Source organism: Oncorhynchus gorbuscha, linkage group LG05 (assembly GCF_021184085.1).
Source record: "Oncorhynchus gorbuscha isolate QuinsamMale2020 ecotype Even-year linkage group LG05, OgorEven_v1.0, whole genome shotgun sequence".
NCBI classification, from domain to species: Eukaryota; Metazoa; Chordata; class Actinopteri; order Salmoniformes; family Salmonidae; genus Oncorhynchus; species Oncorhynchus gorbuscha.
The window spans coordinates 26,409,546-26,429,640 of record NC_060177.1 but is presented as its reverse complement, the minus strand read 5'-3'; the positions used below and the strand labels follow the sequence as shown (position 1 = coordinate 26,429,640).

At 44.2% G+C, this 20,095-nt stretch overlaps 1 protein-coding gene across 1 annotated transcript in view; it reads right to left on the bottom strand.

The window, feature by feature from the left end:
* Nucleotides 1-20,095, bottom strand: part of LOC124035754 (synaptic vesicle membrane protein VAT-1 homolog-like) — a 38,168-nt gene that overhangs the window by 9,841 nt on the left and 8,232 nt on the right. The window contains exons 6-7 of the mRNA XM_046349397.1: nt 16,880-16,935; nt 16,541-16,735 (exon numbers count right to left, since the gene is read on the bottom strand). Of these exons, the coding sequence (XP_046205353.1) occupies nt 16,541-16,735; nt 16,880-16,935 (251 nt within the window). The remainder of the gene's footprint in view (nt 1-16,540; nt 16,736-16,879; nt 16,936-20,095) is intronic.

The window sequence follows — 20,095 nt, the reverse complement described above, 5'->3', positions numbered from 1 at the left end:
TCTTTTCCCCTGGCTCGCCACCTCACTTCCCTTTAATGAGGCTCTTCATGGGCTGTGGATCCAGAGAATACCCTGCATTTCACGCCAAACCTCACTGACAGCAGAGCACAAGGTTCCCAGGAAAAATACAAAACATCTCATAAACACACCTTTCCCTTTCTCTCTCTCTCTCTCTCGCTCATACAAAGCTGAAACTCACATGCTGCACGATTATCCTCCCAAGACAACATCACGGAGAGCTCCATAGACAGCTACAGTATCTGTCCTCCCACAACTGCTGACAATTGCACAACTCATTTCACCAACAAACCACAAAAATAACTTCCGAATGGACTTCAAAGAACTCACTTGGAAATTTTACGGAAAAGCTTCTGCTTACACAACCAGGTATGGCTGCATCCCGGTGGTATCCCTGCGATGTTAAACAGTCATATCTTGGAATTCCTTTCTGAGACCATGCCAGAAGTAGCATTGTGATGTGTTGTACCGGTGAGTGCCAAGCCTATGAGGATCAGAAGGCCCTTTCCGAAAAAGCATTGTCAGGCTTGATAAATGACTTAACATTCGTTATCAGGCAGCTGTAATCTGAATGTTAGCAGAGAGCGGTCCTCCCAGATGAATGTGGGCAGCTGGTTAATGAACAGATCCTCCTCCCACAGCAGGAAAAGGCAACGGCATCCCACACCAGCCTCACACAGGAGATCGATCTCTAGGCACACAGCTCCTGTCACATATTCTAATAGATTCCAACATCCAACAAGACCCCAAATGACAGGAAAGGCAGAAATTCTGAAGAAGATGATTACATTGTCAGTCATATTATAGCTGGTTCAGGCGGAGGTGTGTAATGGGAATTTGAATGTTTGTGCTTATAACTAATTCCTGTGTTCTATTCATGTGCTGTTATATAAACCAATGTCTGTGTTCATGCAAGTGGTTGACTGAACAAATCCTCCTCTTATCAGTAACTGCAATTTGGCAGTACACCCAGACGTTGTTTTGAGAACGAACAAACGATATCTCAGTTAAGGTCTCAGCTTAGAGAGGAGAAGCCTCATGAGGTGTTGGTCTGTCACATGTTATGAAACAGTTTTGGTCGGTCCCATGAATGAAACAAAATGATAATGATTAATTAATTATGCTAAATCATGCAAATATAACTTGTCTGTGTATAGCTGTATATAAGACAACTGCTGGGACTGCCCAGGAAAAGCTTCTGACAGACATGTGTTCTATGGTGCATTGAGTTGGTTGGAACCTCTCCAGCGCGCTGACAATAAACAATGATTCATTTAAGATTGAATTTGAGTGTCCCTGTGTAAGAATTTTTCCACGACAGATGTTTGTAGCATAGGAAATTGCTTGAGAGTAAGAGAGGTAACTAAAGCCATAGCATCAATAGACCCGTGTTACAAAAGCTTTATAAGGGAAAATATTTTTTCACCACGCAAAAAAGACCTCCCTTTGTGCCACCAAATAACAGAATCTTGTCACCATGTGAGCTAGAGTGACTCTAAAATCTGAAAAGGAAAATGCTGACATGGAGAAGATTCAACTGGATGTGGGTTCCTAAGACCTTCAATGTGTTTATGGTGGCCAGTGTGGCCAAGTTCTTTTCAGATCATTGTCCCACAACAACAAAAGTAGGTTTTCATTGAATTTGGCAAGACTGCTGTTCTATGGTGTGCTAGTAAGAGGACAAAGCATATGTTCCTTTTAAAATACAGTGCCTTCAGAAAGTAATCATACCCCTTGACTTACTCCACATGTTCTTGTTATAGCCTGAATTCAAAAAGGATTAAATAGCATTTTTTCACACCCATCTACACACAATACCCCGTAATGACAAAGTGAAAACATGGTTTTAGAAATATACACTACCGTTCAAAAGTTTCAGGTCACTTAGAAACGTCCTTGATTTTAATCAGAACAACAGTTTCAGCTGTGCTAACATAATTGCAAAAGGGTTTTCTAATGATCAATTAGCCTTTTAAAATTATAAACTTGGATTAGCTAACACAACGTGCCATTGGAGCACAAGAGTAATGGTTTCTGATAATGGGCCTCTGTACGCCTATGTAGATATTCCATAAAGTCTACAATTTCCAGCAACAAAAGTAATTTACAACATTAACAATGTCTACACTGTATTTCTGATCAATTTCATGTTAATTCAATAGACAAAAAAATAGATTTTCTTTCAAAAACAAGGACATTTCTAAGTGACCCAAACTTTTGTGTATATATTTTTTCAAATATCTAATTTACATAAGTATTCACACCACTGAGTCAATACATGTTAGAATCACCTTTGGCAGAGTTTACAGCTGTGAGTCTTTCTGGGTAAATCTCTAAGAACTTTGCACAACCGGATTGCACAATTTTTGACGACTATTCTTTTTTTCGAAATCTTCAAGCTCTGTCAAATTGGTTGTTAATCATTTCTAGACAAGTAACTCAGCCACTCAGGAACATTCACTGTCTTCTTGGTAAGCAACTCCAGTGTATATTTGGCCTTGTGTTTTAGGTTATTGTCCTGCTGGAAGGTGAATTAATCTCCCAGTGTCTGGTGGAAAGCAGACTGAAGCAGGTTTTCCTCCAGGATTGTGCCTGTGCTTAGCTCCATTGAGTGTATTTTGTATCCTGAAAAACTCCCCAATCCTTAATGATTACAAGCATACCCATAACATGATGCAGCCACCACTACTAAACATTTAGAAAAACATCATTCCACTTTGATATTATTAGTTATTGTGTGTAGATCAGTGACACAAATTCTCAATTTAATCAATTTTAAACTCAGGATGTAACAAAAAACAATTTTTAAATCAAGGGGTGTAAATACTTCCTGTAAGTGCATATGAAAAAGATAGTACAGTACTGAGTGGGAAAGCTAAGCTTGTCTTTTTGAAAATGTACTAATAGTCTTCAAATTGGGATGTTGTCCGCAGAAATAAAGAGATCCCATCTAAAAATGTCTACCACATCTGTGGATTGGAAATACCCAAAAGACTGCTAATAGCCACAAAAAATATAAGTGCATTATCACAAGTGACATTATCACAAGTGACATTTCAGACTTCTTAATGGAGCAAAAGAGAAACTGTCATTATTCTGGAAATTCTGATGTGCTATTATTATCGTTAGAAAATTCACAAGCTCCCGTCGATCACCTGAAGGAAACACGGTGTGCTGTGATGGACACATGTTGAGATATCTTGACTTGACACATTTAACAATGCAGAGGAAAATAGTCCACTCAGTCAAGTGATACAGAAATTCATATTTCCAATGCTGTGCATATAAGGAAAAAAATTACATTATTAAAAATAGATTTAATGAAAGTGAATAGGGTTTAGGAATCACAGTGTTATTATCTAGTTATTTACAGCCGTTTACATGTTGTTCAATTCATCTCTGCAAATCAGTTGGACTGCACACTGATGAATAACATTAATGTCTATCATTTCACATGTTTATGAACAATTCACTAATACTAGTCAGCCATCCATTTTCCTCCATGTATTACAGATGAACAGATAACAGTAAACAACTTTTTCTGGGGGCTTCAGTTCCTTTGCCATTTGGACACATTCAGCTTACTGCCTACTACGAGAGGAGAGGACTGTGTTCATCATGCTGTCTTACACAGGCCAGGTTTGCCAGGTGTGAGGTCATTAAATCAACAAGCGTAGCTAAGGCCAAGATTTAAGAGCCTTCATTTACATGATAGTGGTAATAGAAAGGTGCAGGAACCAGAGCAAACATGGGGTGGATGACAACAGCCATTTGAATCACTGGAATAAACAGGAATGATCAGACCATGTGGTGGAATCAGTAGCTAACAATGATAACAACCCATAATACATGCCTGTCTTAGCACGGCTCATTTCAGTGTGTCAGAGAACCCACATGCTGCTGATAGATTTCACAGTCCTACAGGTCACTGGTCAGTGAAAATGTCTCTAGGGTGTCATAACAGGTTGTGGCAGCCTGGTCACTCTCTTCCCACCCCCACGTTCGGAGAGGTCCCTGGCTACACTCCGGCCTATTTGTCAATGCAGGGCCTTAGTTCCTATGGCAACAGTGCCAAGCATGGCTCAGCCTGGGAGGTAACGCCAGATCTGGTGTGGCCAAACCGAGAGCTGTGCCGTGATATACAACTACGTAATACTAATGCCCTAGCTCAGTTAGTGACAAGAGACAGCTGAGCAGGAGTCCACTGGGCAACAAGTAGCGACAGAAAAGGTGCTGTGTTGAGAATACTTCTCGGCTGTAGGATAGGATACAGATAGAATACAGACGACAGCATTAAAGCATTGAAAGTGTGGTTCAAGCTTGTGTTACACAAGATGTAGGTGCCAACTCAGCAGACTTTAACCATGACAGTCTCATTAATGAGAAATCGAAACATATTTCCAGGACAAGGTGGACTAGTGAATCTACTGAGGCTTGGGTTATCTGTAGCCTGGCTACGGTGGTAGTACATCCTGAGTAATGCCAGTGTCAGTAATGGCCTTCTGCCTGATAGGCTGGTGAGGGGAAAACACTGCTGGTGCTGAGTTTTAACAAGTGCTGTCTGAGAGGACCATAAATCAGATTGTCCAGAGCTGCCTTGCCTGCCTCCTGCCAATGCCAGATCTGAGGCGTCAGGGAGCAGAGTGGAACAGCCAGGCTGGTTGGGAGGGAGAGCTCTGCAACAACAGTAAACAATTGTCCGAAAACAACCGATATGCATTCAGGTGTCAGGTCACTGACAATTCCTAGGCAACAGACAAATGGATGTGGCCCAAGGTAAAAATGGGTTCTTCCCTGAGTGATCAGGACAGCATAAAGCATACTAGAGTTGTGTTTCTGGAGGGGTGTTCATTTCCTGGAGTGCTGTGAAAGACTGACTGGTTTGGAGGAGCAGGATACAGCTGGTTGATGTGCATCTCTAGGGGGGAGCTTTGTGCATTCTCCGGCTGCATTCCTCTAATAGCCCCCTCAACTTTATTATGGACCTCTCCAGGACATCACTTGACTCACGGACACAGGAGAGAATTGCCTCTGTGATGCTCAGGGCGTTCAGAAATAGTTTGTAGTAATTGAAATCTGTGGCTTCAAAGCCACTCTTCAAAGCAGAGGAAGAAAAAAAGACAAACACATCAATGCCTTTCTCCAAGACAAAAGCCTTATAGGTAAACTTGATTTTCATTGTGCAAACCCGTTTGATATATTGCTTTGCAAAACAAATCCGAGTCTAGAGACATTAAGAGGCTGTGGAGAACAAAATGATATCCCCTGGTCAGGACGTCACAGGGAGACGGTGCATGAGTTCCCTCATTACCTTCTGTTCCACAGTAGTCGAGGACCATACCAAACAATCACAGCGAGGCCCCTGGCCACACTGGTGCTGAATGATGAATGTTGCTGTCATAGAAAGTGTCCAGATAATCATCTTCAGCTCAGGGGGTTAAATGGCATCCAGAAAGCATGGCCACAACACAGGTAATAAGATTCACATTGCTTGGAGAAGACATGGCCAACTCATCTATTTCCCCCTCTGGGTCTGGTGTGGTTTCCAAGCAGAACAGTAGGATCATAAACAAGGATGACTATTAGGGCTGAGCTTTAGTGTGAGCGATGCTGTGAAATGTTACAACACTGAAGCCTCCTTCAAACCTCTCCCTCTCACAACACTATCCTGCACTATCCCTTGCTTTCTCATGAACCTTCACTAATTTATCTCTCTCTCTCAGCCCTTACACTCTCTCGCCCTCTTCTGCGGTACCAGCTGCAGTCTCCTCAAGATTAGCAGAGTAGTTTTGCTCCAGGCAGTGAGGAGTCTGCAGACATATCAGTCAGGTGATACAGACCACGTAGTGAGTATGTTATTACATCTTATGATGGGTATGGAGCAGCAGGTACTAATCCCCCTGACTTTCTACATAACACTTTTCCATGCTGTGACGGCATAAGGCAGAACACATCTTCACATCCAAAACATGACTCTCTGTGTGGTGGAGGCTTCCAGATAGAGAACATGTGTTCTGAAGAGCCCTCTTGGGGGATGTGAACAGCAGAGATTAATAAGAACCATGTCTGGGGAATGGTGGTTCTGCATTCAGGTGACAGAGCTCAATTCATCACACATCACATTATGTCTCCTGATGGAAAGGGACCATATGGATACAGAATGTCTCTCTGACTAACTCAGGCCTGCACTATTGTTGCACACGAGGAGTAATATCATTGTCAATAGTATTACAAGTACATGCAGTCCCCAGAGTAAAATTATTGTAGGTTTAGTCAAGACTCTGAAAGCCCGTAAGTCAATAATGTTTCTAATGGACAGAACTAAGATAGGGAAGCCTTTTAGAAAAGTCTATTTATCAACTCAAAATAGCTGACATGCTAGGATAGCATTTATTCCACTGACTGTCATTATTTGTTTATTTCAAGTTTATTCGGATGACTGATTTCGAAGACAGTGACCTCACGGCAAATATTTTGATAATTATTTCCAAATAAAAAATCTTGATTGGAAAAAAATTATAACTTATTACAGTATGTCATATAAGTGTGATACACCTGTAATTAGGGATTTAAATTCCTCAATCACTTTCTTTCCTATTCTGGTATGAGGCATTTAAAGGTGCCAACATCCCTGGCATGACTTTGCAGAATGCTGTGGATGGATCAACTTCTGAAACCATGACAACCATGCAGAATAGTGGGGAGTCAGTCTGTCACTTTCCCACCACAACACCTGATAGGATCAACAGGAAAAACAATAAACCAAGCAAACAAGGATCTTTACTGAACAAAAGTATTGGTCCAAAGTTTCATGAGCTGAAATAAAAGATCCCAGAAATGTTCCATATGCACAAAAAGCTTATTTCTCTGAAATGTTGTGGACAAATTTGTTTACATTCCTGTTATTGAGCATTTTCCCCTTACCAAGATAATCCATCCACCTGACAGGTGTGGCATATAAAGAAGCTGATTAAACAGCATGATTATTACAGAGGTACACCTTGTGCTGGGCACAAGAAAAGACCACACTTAAATGTGCAGTTTTGTCACAACACAATGCCACAGATGTCTCAAGCTTTGAGGGAGTTTACAATTGGCATGCTGACTGCAGGAATGTCCACCAGAGCAGTTGCCAGATAATTTAATGTTGCCCTACTATAAGCCAAAATGTGGCACAATTTTAGAGTATTTGGCAGTACGTCCAACTGGCCTCACAACTGCAGGTCACGTGTAACCACGCCAACCCAGGACCTTCAAGGGTGCGTACTCAGCCCCCTCCTGTACTCCCTGTTCACCCATGACTGCGAAGCCATGCACGCCTCCAACTCAATCATCAAGTTTGCAGATGACTCAACAGTAGTGGGCTTGATTACCAACAACGATGAGAGAGCCTCCAGGGAGGTGAGGGCACTCAGAGTGTGGTGTCAGGAAAACAACCTCTCACTCAATGTCAACAAAACGAAGGAGATGATCTTGTACTTCAGGAAGCAGCAAAGGGAGCACCCCCCTATCCACATCGAAGGGACAGCAGTGGAGAAGGTGGAAAGTTTTAAGTTCCTCGGCGTACACATCACAGACAAACTGAAATGGTCCACTCACACAGACGTGAGGTGGTGGTGAAGAAGAAGCAACAATGCCTCTTGTGTCAGGACCCGGTTACGAACCCGGGTCTCCGGAGTGAGAAACAGTCACTAAACCAACTGAGCCACGAATAGTCAGCAGAACCCAGAAGATGAGGCAGACACAGCAGTACTTGAGACGGCGTATTTAATGAAGTAAAAAGTGAAGTTCTTCAGGAAAACATGTAACTCCACAAACTCAAAAGGAATTCCACAAGAACAAAGGCAATCCTCCAAGACAAAAAGGCAAATCCACAAGGTGGAAGGCACAGCACAAAAAGCCTCAAAAGATACTCAAAAACAAACAAACAATAACAAAAAACAGAACTCCACAAGAGAGTCCACCGGGATCAACAAGAGCTCACAGAGTACTAGGGCTGGGTGCTAACATACAAACACAGAGCAAAGAACTGAGTAAAACAAAGGGTTTAAATACAATCAGGGGAAACGAGGCACAGGTGCAAATAATAATGGGGATCAAGGGAAAACAAAAGGTCAAAAGGCACAATGGGGGCATCTAGTGACCAAAAACCGGAACAACCCTGGCCAAATCCTGACAGAATCCCCCCCCCCCCCCTTAGGAACGGCTCCTGACGTTCCTACCAGCTCTCTCAGGGTGGAGGGCCCTGAACTGACGAATGAGGTCAGGGTCCAGTATGTCTTTGGCAGGAACCCAGGAGCGCTCCTCAGGACCGTAGCCTTCCCAGTCCACCAGATACTGCCAGGACCGCTGCACCCGGCGGGAATCCAGTATCCGATGGACGGTATAAGCCGGCTGGCCTCCAATGACACGAGGCGGAGGGGGATGTCTGTCTGCCGGGACAAGGGGAGAGAAAAAACAACAGGTTTTAATAAGGAAATGTGAAACGTGGGATTAATCTTAAGGGATCTGGGTAAGTGTAGGCGATAAGAAACAGGGTTAACTCTCCTGGCAACCTTAAATGGACCGATGTATTTTTGGGACAGCTTGCGAGACTCCACCCGTAGTGGTAAGTTTCTTGTGGAGAGCCAGACTCTCTGGCCGGGGCGCAGGGTAGGCCCAGGACGGCGACATCTGTTGGCTTGTTGTTGGTACCTCTGTGAGGAACGCATAAGATTAAGACGGGTCTTCCTCCACATAAGCCGACAGCGTCTGACGAACTTCAAGGCTGAAGGCACTCTGACTTCTGCCTCCTGGTCCGGGAACAATGGAGGGGCATAGCCAAACTGACACTCGTGCGGGGACATACCAGTGGAGGAGGAGCGCAAGGTGTTGTGCGCGTATTCGGCCCAAACAATGAAGGATGACCATGTGGACGGGTTGTTACGAGTCATACATCGGAGGGCGGTTTCCAGCTCTTGATTAATCCTCTCTGTTTGGCCGTTGGACTCCGGTTGGTACCCTGAAGATAGACTGGCAGAAGCTCCCATGAGTTGGCAGAAGGCCTTCCAAAACCTAGGGGCGAACTGGGGACCTCTGTCAGAAACCATATCTTGAGGAATGCCGAAGACTCGGAACACATGATTAATTACCAACTCAGCCGTTTCCTTGGCAGAAGGTAACTTAGTCAGAGGGACGAACCTGGCCGCCTTTGAAAACCTGTCGATTATGACTAGGATAGTAGTATTGCCATGGGATGGAGGAAGGCCAGTAATAAAGTCCAACGAGATATGGGACCAGGGTCTGTGGGGAACAGGTAAAGGGTGAAGGAGTCCTTGCGGGCGGAGTTGAGAAGATTTGCCCTGGCAGCACACGGGGCAGGCATTGACGAAAGTGGCAACGTCTTCTCTTATGGTAGGCCACCAGAACTTACGCTGGATGAACTCCAAGGTGCGACCTACGCCCGGGTGACAGGTGAGGCGAGAGGAGTGCCCCCACAGAAGGACCTGAGTCCTCACTGCCTTGGGGACAAACAACCGATTGGCAGGACCTTCTTTCGGGTCCGGTTCAATAGCTTGAGCTCGTCTCACGGTATCCTCAACTTGCCACGAGATCGGAGCCACGATCTTAGCAGCAGGAAGGACAGGCATGTCCGTGTCATCTCGAATGGCAGGAGCGTAGACTCGGGACAGGGCATCCGGTTTGAGATTCTTCGACCCGGGCCGATAGGTGAGGATAAACTGGAATCGATTGAAGAAAAGAGACCATCTAGCTTGTCTAGAGTTCAACCGCTTCGCCTGCTGGATATACTCCAGATTTTTGTGGTCCGTAAGCACTTGAAACGGGTGAGAAGCCCCCTCGAGCCAGTGTCTCCATTCCTTCAATGCCATCTTAACCGCTAGGAGTTCACAATCCCCCACATCGTAGTTCCTCTCAGCCGGGGTAAGCCGGTGTGAGAAGAAAGCGCACGGATGAAGCTTCTTGTCTTCACCCCTCTGAGACAGGACAGCTCCAACACCAACCTCTGAGGCGTCTACCTCCACCACAAACGGTTCATCCGTAGTCGGTAGTATCAGGATGGGAGCAGAGAGGACGCGCTGCTTGAGTCCTTGGAAGGCCGTCTCAGCTTCTCTTCCCCACAAAAACCTTGCATTGCCACCCTTGGTTAAAGTTGAGAGAGGGGCTGCCACCAAGCTGAAGTTCTTGATGAACTTGCGGTAAAAGTTAGTGAAGCCCAGGAAACACTGAACTTCCTTAACGGATTTGGGGGTGGGCCAATCCGCTACTGCCCCTACCTTCCTGGGGTCCATTTGGACTCGACCGGGTTCCACTACAAATCACAGGAATTGTACTCGGGATGAATGGAATTCACATTTTTCCGGCTTAACGTACAGATGGCTGTCTAGGAGGCGTTTGAGTACTTGTCTGACATGCTTTGTGTGTTCTTGAAGAGAGCTCGAAAAGATGAGGATGTCATCCAAGTAAACGAACACAAATATGTTAAGCATATCCCTAAGAACATCGTTTATGAGCGCTTGGAACACCGCTGGGGCATTGGTCAGGCCGAAGGGCATCACCAAGTATTCATAGTGACCAGTAGGCGTGTTGAAAGAGGTCTTCCACTTGTCACCAGGTCTGATCCGCACAAGATGGTATGCGTTCCGCAGGTCAAGCTTAGTGAAAACAACTGCTTCCTGGAGCAGCTCGAAGGCTGTGGCCATAAGGGGTAGCGGGTAACGGTTACGGACGGTTATGGCATTGAGTCCCCGGTAGTCGATGCAAGGACGTAATCCACCATCTTAATCCACCGTCCACAAAGAAAAACCCTGCTCCCGCCGGGGAGGTGGATGGACGCATGAGGCCTGCTTCCAGAGCGTCCTTGATGTAGGTATCCATAGCAGCTCGTTCGGGTGGAGATAGGGAAAAGATCCGACCCCTGGGAGGGCAAGTGCCCGGAAACAGTTCGATGGGGCAATCATAAGGTCTATGGGGTGGTAGCATGGTGGCCCTCTGTTTGCTAAATACCAGTTTGAGGTCATGGTAACACTCAGGAACTCGGGTCATGTCGATGGATTCTAAAGACTAGGGAGTAGAACTCGGGGAATTCGGGAAAATAAAGTAGCTTGGCACGTAGGACCCCACTGCTTGATAGTGCCCACAGACCAGTCGATGTGAGGGTTATGGCTGTGAAGCCAGGGGTATCCAAGGACTAGAGGGAACTCGGAACAGGAGATCAAATGAAAGTTCATCAATTCCTGGTGTTGTGAAACTGAAAGTCGCAAGGAGGTAGTGACATGAGTGACAAGTCCAGATCCCAAAGGGCTTCCATCCAATGTAGTAACCCTCATGGGGTCACTTAGAGGTTCAGAGGGAACGCCATTCTCCTTCGCCCAGACACCATCCATGAAGTTACCTGCGGCTCCAGAGTCTACCAAGGCTTGAAGGTGAAGCTTGTGGTTGTCCCAGGAAAGGATGACTGGAAAGAGCAGACGGGAGTTGGACGGATGGGAGGAGGTTATGTTTCCCGTTACAGTTCCCCCCGGTCTGTACGGGACAGAGCGTTTCCCTGGAGCCCGGGACACGTGGAACGGAAATGGCCCGCAATATAGACAGCGTCGCTCCCTCATCCGGCGGTCTCTCTCAGCCTGGGAGATGCGTCCAATCTGCATGGGTTCCGGTGGAGCCAGCGAGGATAAAGGTGGGGACTCGGAGCTGGGACTGATAGGGGCTAGAGGTCTACGGTTGAGTTCTCTCTCTCTCAGATGCTGGTCAATGCGTGAGGCCAACTTGATCAGGGACTCGAGATTGTCCGGTGGTTCCCGAGTGGCCAGTTCATCTTGGATAGTGTCGGAAAGGCCTTTCAGAAAGCACACCGTGAGCGCCTCGTTGTTCCAGCCACTCGCTGCTGCCACCGTGCGGAACTGGATGGCATAGTCCGTCACGCTGCGCCGACCTTGGTGGAGAGTCAGGAGCTGTTTGGCTGAGTCAGGACCACTGCTTGGGCCTTGAAACACTCGTTTGAATTCCTCAGCAAAGGCAGAGTAGCTGGCACAGCAGGAACTATGGGCATCCCACACAGCAGTAGCCCAGGCCAGGGCTTTTTCCGACAGCAGGGTGATGATATATGGGATCTTAGACCGGTCGGTGGGGAACGACGAGGGTTGCAGCTCGAAGGAGAGAGAGCATTGGGTGAGAAACCCTTTACAAGCACTTGGATCACCTGAGAACCGTTGGGGAGGTGGAAGACGAGGTTCAGCCAGAGGGTTAACTGCCATGTGTGCGTGAATCTGAGGTACTGGGACGGGAACTGTTGCCGGGGTAAGTCGATCAGATATCTGCTTTATGGAAGTCAGCATCTCCGACAGAAGATGAGAATGTCTAGCCATTAAGGCCTCTTGCTGAACCAGGGTGGCTTCGTGGCGTTGGACAGTCTCCTGGTGGTGGGACAGCATGGCAACAAGGTCCTGGGAAATGGCTGCCTCTGGGTTCATTTCTGGCTCTGTGTTTCTGTCAGGACCCGGTTACGAACCCGGGTCTCCGGAGTGAGAAACAGTCACTAAACCAACTGAGCCACGAATAGTCAGCAGAACCCAGAAGATGAGGCAGACACAGCAGTACTTGAGACGGTGTATTTAATGAAGTAAAAAAGTGAAGTTCTTCAGGAAAACATGTAACTCCACAACCTCAAAAGGAATTCCACAAGAACAAAGGCAATCCTCCAAGACAAAAAGGCAAATCCACAAGGTGGAAGGCACAGCACAAAAAGCCTCAAAAGATACTCAAAAACAAACAAACAAGAACAAAAAACAGAACTCCACAAGAGAGTCCACCGGGATCAACAAGAGCTCACAGAGTACTAGGGCTGGGTGCTAACATACAAACACAGAGCAAAGAACTGAGTAAAACAAAGGGTTTAAATACAATCAGGGGAAACGAGGCACAGGTGCAAATAATAATGGGGATCAAGGGAAAACAAAAGGTCAAAAGGCACAATGGGGGCATCTAGTCACCAAAAACCGGAACAACCCTGGCCAAATCCTGACATCTTGAAGAAGCAACAATGCCTCTTGAACCCTCCTTTCCAAGGAGGGTTCAACATGGAACCCAAATGAGTTCTACCTGGAAACAAAACGGTTCTCCTATGGGTACAGCTGAAGAACCCTTTTGGAACCTTTTTTTCTAAGAGTGTACTGTACAGAATCATGTACCAAACCAGCCTTTGGGGGTAAGACAAAGAAAAATGTGATTCACATTTAAAATAAATAAAATATTTAAAAATATATATATTTAAAAAAAATATATATATATTATATATATATACACATACACATTTTATTTATCATTTCACATTTTCAAACAGTCCATTTATATTTTTCAACGGGTCTATACATTTGGGTGAGGTTTTTCCTCTCATAAGTAGCCTCGTTTCAATGCCAAAAATTAAATTAAATCATCTAGTGTTCAACAAAATAACAACACAATGTCAAATACAGGTCGCCTAGTCAAATAATTAACATCCAATCACATTAGCCGCTTCTCTCTTGTGGGAATTCCACTAACGGCCCGTATGTAGCCAAAAGTAGCTGCTGCTCATTCCGCTTGCTCAAAAATTGATAAATGGTTTAAAAAAGTAAGGCCCGTGTCCATAGAGACACATACCTGCTCTACTGGTAGTACTGCTACTACCAGCAGTACTACACCTGCACCTGTTAACGACACAAGTCGTTCTGCTTCCACGAGCACATCCAATGCCAGCATCAGTAATTCTACATTTGTTGTTAGACCAGCTAGCATGGACACTGACAGTTGTGAATCTGACGCAGCCGAAGAGCTACTGCCTCCTTACCCGGGAAAAGCACCTAACAACAGACAGGGACGTTGGACTTTAATTCTACCTGCTGCCGCGGATATGGCTGGGACAATGCTGGTGGACAAGGCCAAAAGAAAACTATACAGACAATGCCTTAATCAAATAACACCGTTTCATGATGCATCAGTGACATAGCAAGAGATGTTTTGAAACAATTACTGCTTCGCATACAAGCCAGTGAATTCTATGCGTTACAGCTGGATGGGTCAACAGATGTGTCGGGCCTGGCACAGCTCCTGGTATATGTCCGTTACGTTTATGGGGGGTCAATTAAGGAATACATCCTCTTCTGCAAACCACTGTAAACCAGGACAACAGGAGAGGATATTTTTAAAGTACTCGACAGCTTTGTTACATCAAATGGACTTTGGTGATGAGTTGGTATCTGTACTGATGATGCAAAAGCCATGACAGAGAGACATAGTGGAGTGGTTACGCGCGTGCAAGCAGTTGCTCCCGACGCCACTTGGGTACACTGCAGCATCCTCAGAGAGGCTCTTGTTGCCAAAGGAATGCCTGACAGCTTGAAAGACGTTTTGGAGACTACAGTGAAAATTCTTAACTTTGTTAAAGTAAGGCCCCTGAACTCTCGTGTATTTTCTGCACTATGCAATGATATGGGCAGCGACCATGTAACGCTTTTACAACAAACAGAAGTGTGCTGGTTATCAAGGAGCAAAGTATTGACATATTTGTTTGAATTGAGAGACGAGCTTAAAGTTGTCTTTACTGACCATCATTTTCACTCGTCTGACCACTTGCATGATGACGAGTTTCTCACATGACTGGCCTATCTGGGTGACGTTTTTTCTCGCCTGAATGATCTGAATCTAGGATTACAGGGACTCTCCGCAACTACATTCAATGTGCGGGACAAAATTGAGGCTATGATTAAGAAGTTCTCTGTCTGCATTAACAAGGATAACACACAGGTCTTTCCATCATTGTATGCTTTTTTGTGTGCAAATTAACTCAAGCTTACGGACAATGTCAAATGTGATATAGGGAAGCACTGGAGTTGGGTGCACAATTATGCAGGTATATTCCTGAAACGGATGACACAAACAACTGGATTCGTTATCCTTTTCATGCCCTGCCTCCAGTCTACTTACTGAGATCTGAACAAGAGAGCCTCATCGAAAACTGTGAAAATTGAATATAGTCAGAAGTCACTGCCAGATTTCTGGATAGGGCTGCGCTCAGAGTATCCTGCCTTGACAAATCACACTGTTAAGACACTGATGCCCTTTGCAACGACGTACCTATGTGAGAGTGGATTCTCAGCCCTCACTGGCATGAAAACTAAATGCAGACACAGACTGTGTGTAGAAAATGATTTAAGACAGACTCTCTCCAATACAATACAACCCAACATTGCAGAGTTATGTGCATCCTTTCAAGAACACCCTTCTCATTAACCTGTGGTGAGTTATTCACAATTTTCAATGAACAAATAAGGTTTTATATATAAGATTGTGAGATAAAGAGCAAAATGATTAATTATTATTATTTGTGCCCTGGTCCTATAAGAGCTCTTTGTCACTTCCCACGAGCCGGGTTGTGACAAAAAACTCACACTCATTCTTATGTTTAATAAATGTATCGTATAGTGTGTGTGTGGCAGGCTTACAATGATGACAAAAAAATTACATTTGAGAGTGCGCTGACCCTGGTGCTAGAGGGCGTACACAGCTGGAGGTTGAATGTTTGAAGGGGTAAAGGACTATAAAAGGTTTGGGAACCACTGGTCTAGTGCACACAACGACAACTTTACTTCCGCTTTTAACCCAACCCCTCTGAATCAGAGAGGTCGGCTCTGTGACTTGTACTGGCCACCTGACCAACACAATGTAATTCAATTAAATTACATGACACAGAGAAACTATTCACATTTCCTGGAATGGATAAATGAAATGTACAGTAGTGTTTCAGACATTCAATAGGAAGGACAGAAATCTGTCTATACATTTTTTCACTTGAAACAGATTTTGGTCAATATCTGTATATATATCTGTATAAAGAAATATAACTGAGTGTAAACACCAGTAATATGAATGGAGAGGAAAAGCCTTTCACTGTTCTATCAGCAGGGGATCTTGTGAATAATTAAACCACAATCATCTACCTCATAGCAGCAGGAGTGTTGTCTCAATAAATGACTCTATGACCCTCTGTGCTGAGCTGCCTGCTAACCACTAGCAGCTCCACTATCAAGTCCACAGAAATAGCAGATTGTGTGAAACACCCAAATGTCACATTTGTGTTTCTTTACAAACAGAGTTGGTGACGGTGTAGAAACAGAAAGAGGAAAACAGACACCCAGAGAGATGCACTGGCAGAGATGGAGAGATTGATGTATGGAATTCATGTGGGCGTGAATGTGAACGTCACATAACTGCATCCATCAAAACAAGCAACCGGTCTCAACGGCCCACCTGCCATCTGCGGGCCGAACCAATGTCCACTAACAGCGGAACAGTGACAAACAACAGATGACACTCCATCCAAGATGTTTCCATACCACCTTCTCTAAAACTTTCCTACTACCCATCTGTGTTTCCTTAGTGACCGTGTGGATCATTCCCAGATTGGCTGTATAGTAGACCTGCCAGTCAAAGACATCATGCCAGACGTGTTCAGGGAAATGTCCCTGCCCACCAGCTGTCCACTTACCTCCTCCAGTGCCCAAAGGGAGTCAACCACCGGTTTGATCTTCTTCTGTTTGTAGAGGGAGAAGAGTTTCTCCACCACCGTTTTCACCTGCCCACACCTGCCCTGCTTGAACAGGAGGTTGAGCAGCGAGAATCCAGCAATGACCTTATTCTCCTCGTAGAGTTTAATAGGGTTCACCTTCTCAACCTGCCACCACTGGGGAGTCAAACCAGAGACACACACATCACTGACCCCAATAATGAATTTGTGTTTCATTGTAAGTAATGAATCCCCGATAAATATTAAAACAGACTGTTCCATTCTGTAAACTCAGTGAGAGACTCAGCATTTCTGACTCACAGATTTTGCAAGGCTGAAGAAACTCTTTGTTTCCCCGGTCACCATGTTTGATGAGCCTGAAAACACAAAAACAAAGACACAAGCTTATAGAGAGAGACAGGGTGGCGATGTTAACTGTTGGGCTGAAGTGATGGGTGAACCGTAAAGAGCCGTGAGGTGAAGAGGGGTTATTGTGGGGGAGGAGTGGTTGCCTCCTTTTGACCTGGCACAGTAAATTAACTCTGTTCACCGTCATACCATTAATTGATTCATGCCGCACTAGTGTTACAACTCCACAACTGTCATACTGTCCAGATTGACTATTGAGTAGATGGAGGGATATTACCGATAAATAATAGGACTATCTGTATTCTAAGTGTCCTTAGACAAGGTGAAAGAGCTTGAGCCTAGATCTTACAAGAAACGTAAAAAATATTTGTGGTCTAAGCTATGTCATAGTGCCTTCAGAAAGTATTCACACCTGTTGACTTTTTCCACATTTTGTTGTGTTTTAGCCTGAATTTAAAATAGATTAAATTGCGATTTTTCGTACCCAATAATGTCAAAGCCATTTTTTTTTTTTTAAAATGAAAAGCTGAAATGTCTTGAGTCAACAAGTATTCAACCCCTTTGTTATGGCAAGCCTAGACAAGTTCAGGAGTAAAAATGTGCTTAACAAGTCACACACACTATTATTACAAAAGTATATGGACACCCCTTCAAATTAGTGGATTCAGCTATTTCAGCCACACAGGTGTATAAAATCAAGCACACAGCCATGCAATCTACATAGACATACAACACATTTCTGTAAGATTTCATTTCTTACAACTGTAAGTGCTGTTATTGTGAAGTGGAAACGTCTAGGAGGAACAACGGCTCAGCAGCGAAGTGGTAGGCCACAAGCTCACAGAACGGGGCCGCTGAGTGCTGACGTGCGTAGCGCATAAGAATCGTCTGTCCTCGGTTGCAATACTCACTACCGAGTTCCAAAATGCCTCTGGTAGCAACATCGGCACAAGAACTGTGTTAGTCAGGAGCTTCATGAAATGGGTTACCATGGACTACCAGCCGCACACAAGCCTAAGATCACCATGCGCAATGTCAAGCGTCGGTTGCAGTGGTGTAAAGCTCACCGCCATTGGACTCTGGAGCAGTGGAAATGCATTCTCTGGAGTGATGAAGCGCACTTTACCATCTTGCCTTCCAACGGACAAATCTGAGTTTGGCGGATGCCAGGAGAATGCTACCTGCTCGAATGCAAAGTCCCAACTGTAAAGTTCGGTGGATGAGGAATAATGGTCTGTGGCTATTTTTCATGGTTCAGGCTAGGCTCCTTAGATACAGTTAAGGGAAATCTTAACGCTACAGCATACATTCTAGATGATTCTATGCTTCCAACTTTGTAGGGAAGGACCTTTCCAATTTCAGCATGACAATGCCCCTATGCACAAAGTGAAGTCCATACAGACTGCGAGCCAGGCCTAATTGCCCAACATCCGTGCCCGACCTCACGAATGCTCTTTTGGCTGAACGGAAGCAAGTCCCCACAGTAATGTTCCAACATCTAGTGGAAAGCCTTCCCAGAAGAGTGGACGCTGTTATAGCAGCAAAGGGGGGGATCAACTCCATATTAATGCTCATGATTTTGGAATGAGATGTCCGACTAGCAGGTGTCCACATACTTTTGGTTAAGTAGTGTAAGTAGTTTCATGGACTCTGGATGCATTAATCATTTTTAACATGAATTTTGAATTACTACCTCATCTCTGTAACCCACACATACAATTATATGTAAGGTCCCTCAGTCGAGCAGTGCATTTGAAATACAGATTCAATTACAAAGACCAGGGAGGTTTCCAATGCCTTGCAAAGAAGGGCACCTATTTGTAGATGGATAAAAAATAAAATAAAAAGCAGACATTGAATATCCCTTTGAGCATGGTGAAGTTATTAATCACACTTGGTGTATCAATACACCCAGTCACTACAAAGATACAGGTGTCCTTTCTAACTCAGTTGCAGGAGAGGAAGGAAACCGCTCATGGATTTCACCATGCCAATAGTGACTTTAAAACAGTTGCAGAGTTTAATGGCTGTGATAGGAAAAAAACTGAGGTTTGATCAACAACATTGTAGTTACTCAACAATACTAAGAAGGAATCTTGAACAGAACTATTCAAAAATATGCATCCAGTTTGCAACAAGACACTAAAGTAATAATGCAAAAAATGTGGTAAAGTAATTAACTTTTTGTCTAACTTTTTGTCCTGAATACAAAGCATTATGTTTGGGGCAAATCCAATACAACACATTACCGAGTACTACTCTCCATATTTTCAAGCATAGTGGTGGCTGCATCAAGTTATGGGTATGCTTGTAATCATTAAGGACTGGGGAGTTTTTCAGAATACAGAATACATAGAGAGAATGGAGCTAAGCACAGGCAAATCCTACAGTAAAACCTTGTTCCACCAGACACTGGGAGATGACTTCACCTTGCAGCAGGACAACAATAAAAAACACAAGACCAAATCTACACTGAAGTTGCTTACCAAGAAAACAGTGTATGTTTCTGAGTGGCAAGCTACCATTTTGACTTAAATCTGCTTGAAAATATATGGGAAGTCTTGTAATGATCAACAACTAATTTTTTTAAAGAATAAATGGGCAAATATTGTACAATCCAGGTTTGCAGAAAGACTCACAGTTGTAATTGCTGCCAAATGTTTTACATTTTTTAAATTTAACTAGGCAGGTCTGTTAAAATTCTTAGTAACAATGACAGCCTACTAGGGAACAGTGGGTTAACTGCCTTGTTCAGAGGCAGACCAACAGATTTTTACCTTGTCAGCTCGGGGATTCAATCTAGCAACCTTTCGGTTACTGGCCCAACGATATAACCACAAGGCTACCTGCCGCTACATGTATTGACTCAGGAGTGTGAATACTTAAGTAAATGAGATATTTCTGTATTTAATTTTGAATAAATTTGCTAACATTTCTAAAAACATGTTTTCACTTTGTCATTTCGGGGTATTGTGTGAAGATGAGTGAGATTTTTAAATGTATTTAATCCATTTTGAATTCAGGCTGTAAAACAACAGATATGGAATAAGTCAAGGGGTGTGAATACTTATTGAAGGCAGTGTATATGTACAGTATAGCACAGGTACAATGGTGCCTAACCTATTTACAATACCTGTCAGTAAGTTTGAAATCTTCTAAATTAAAAAT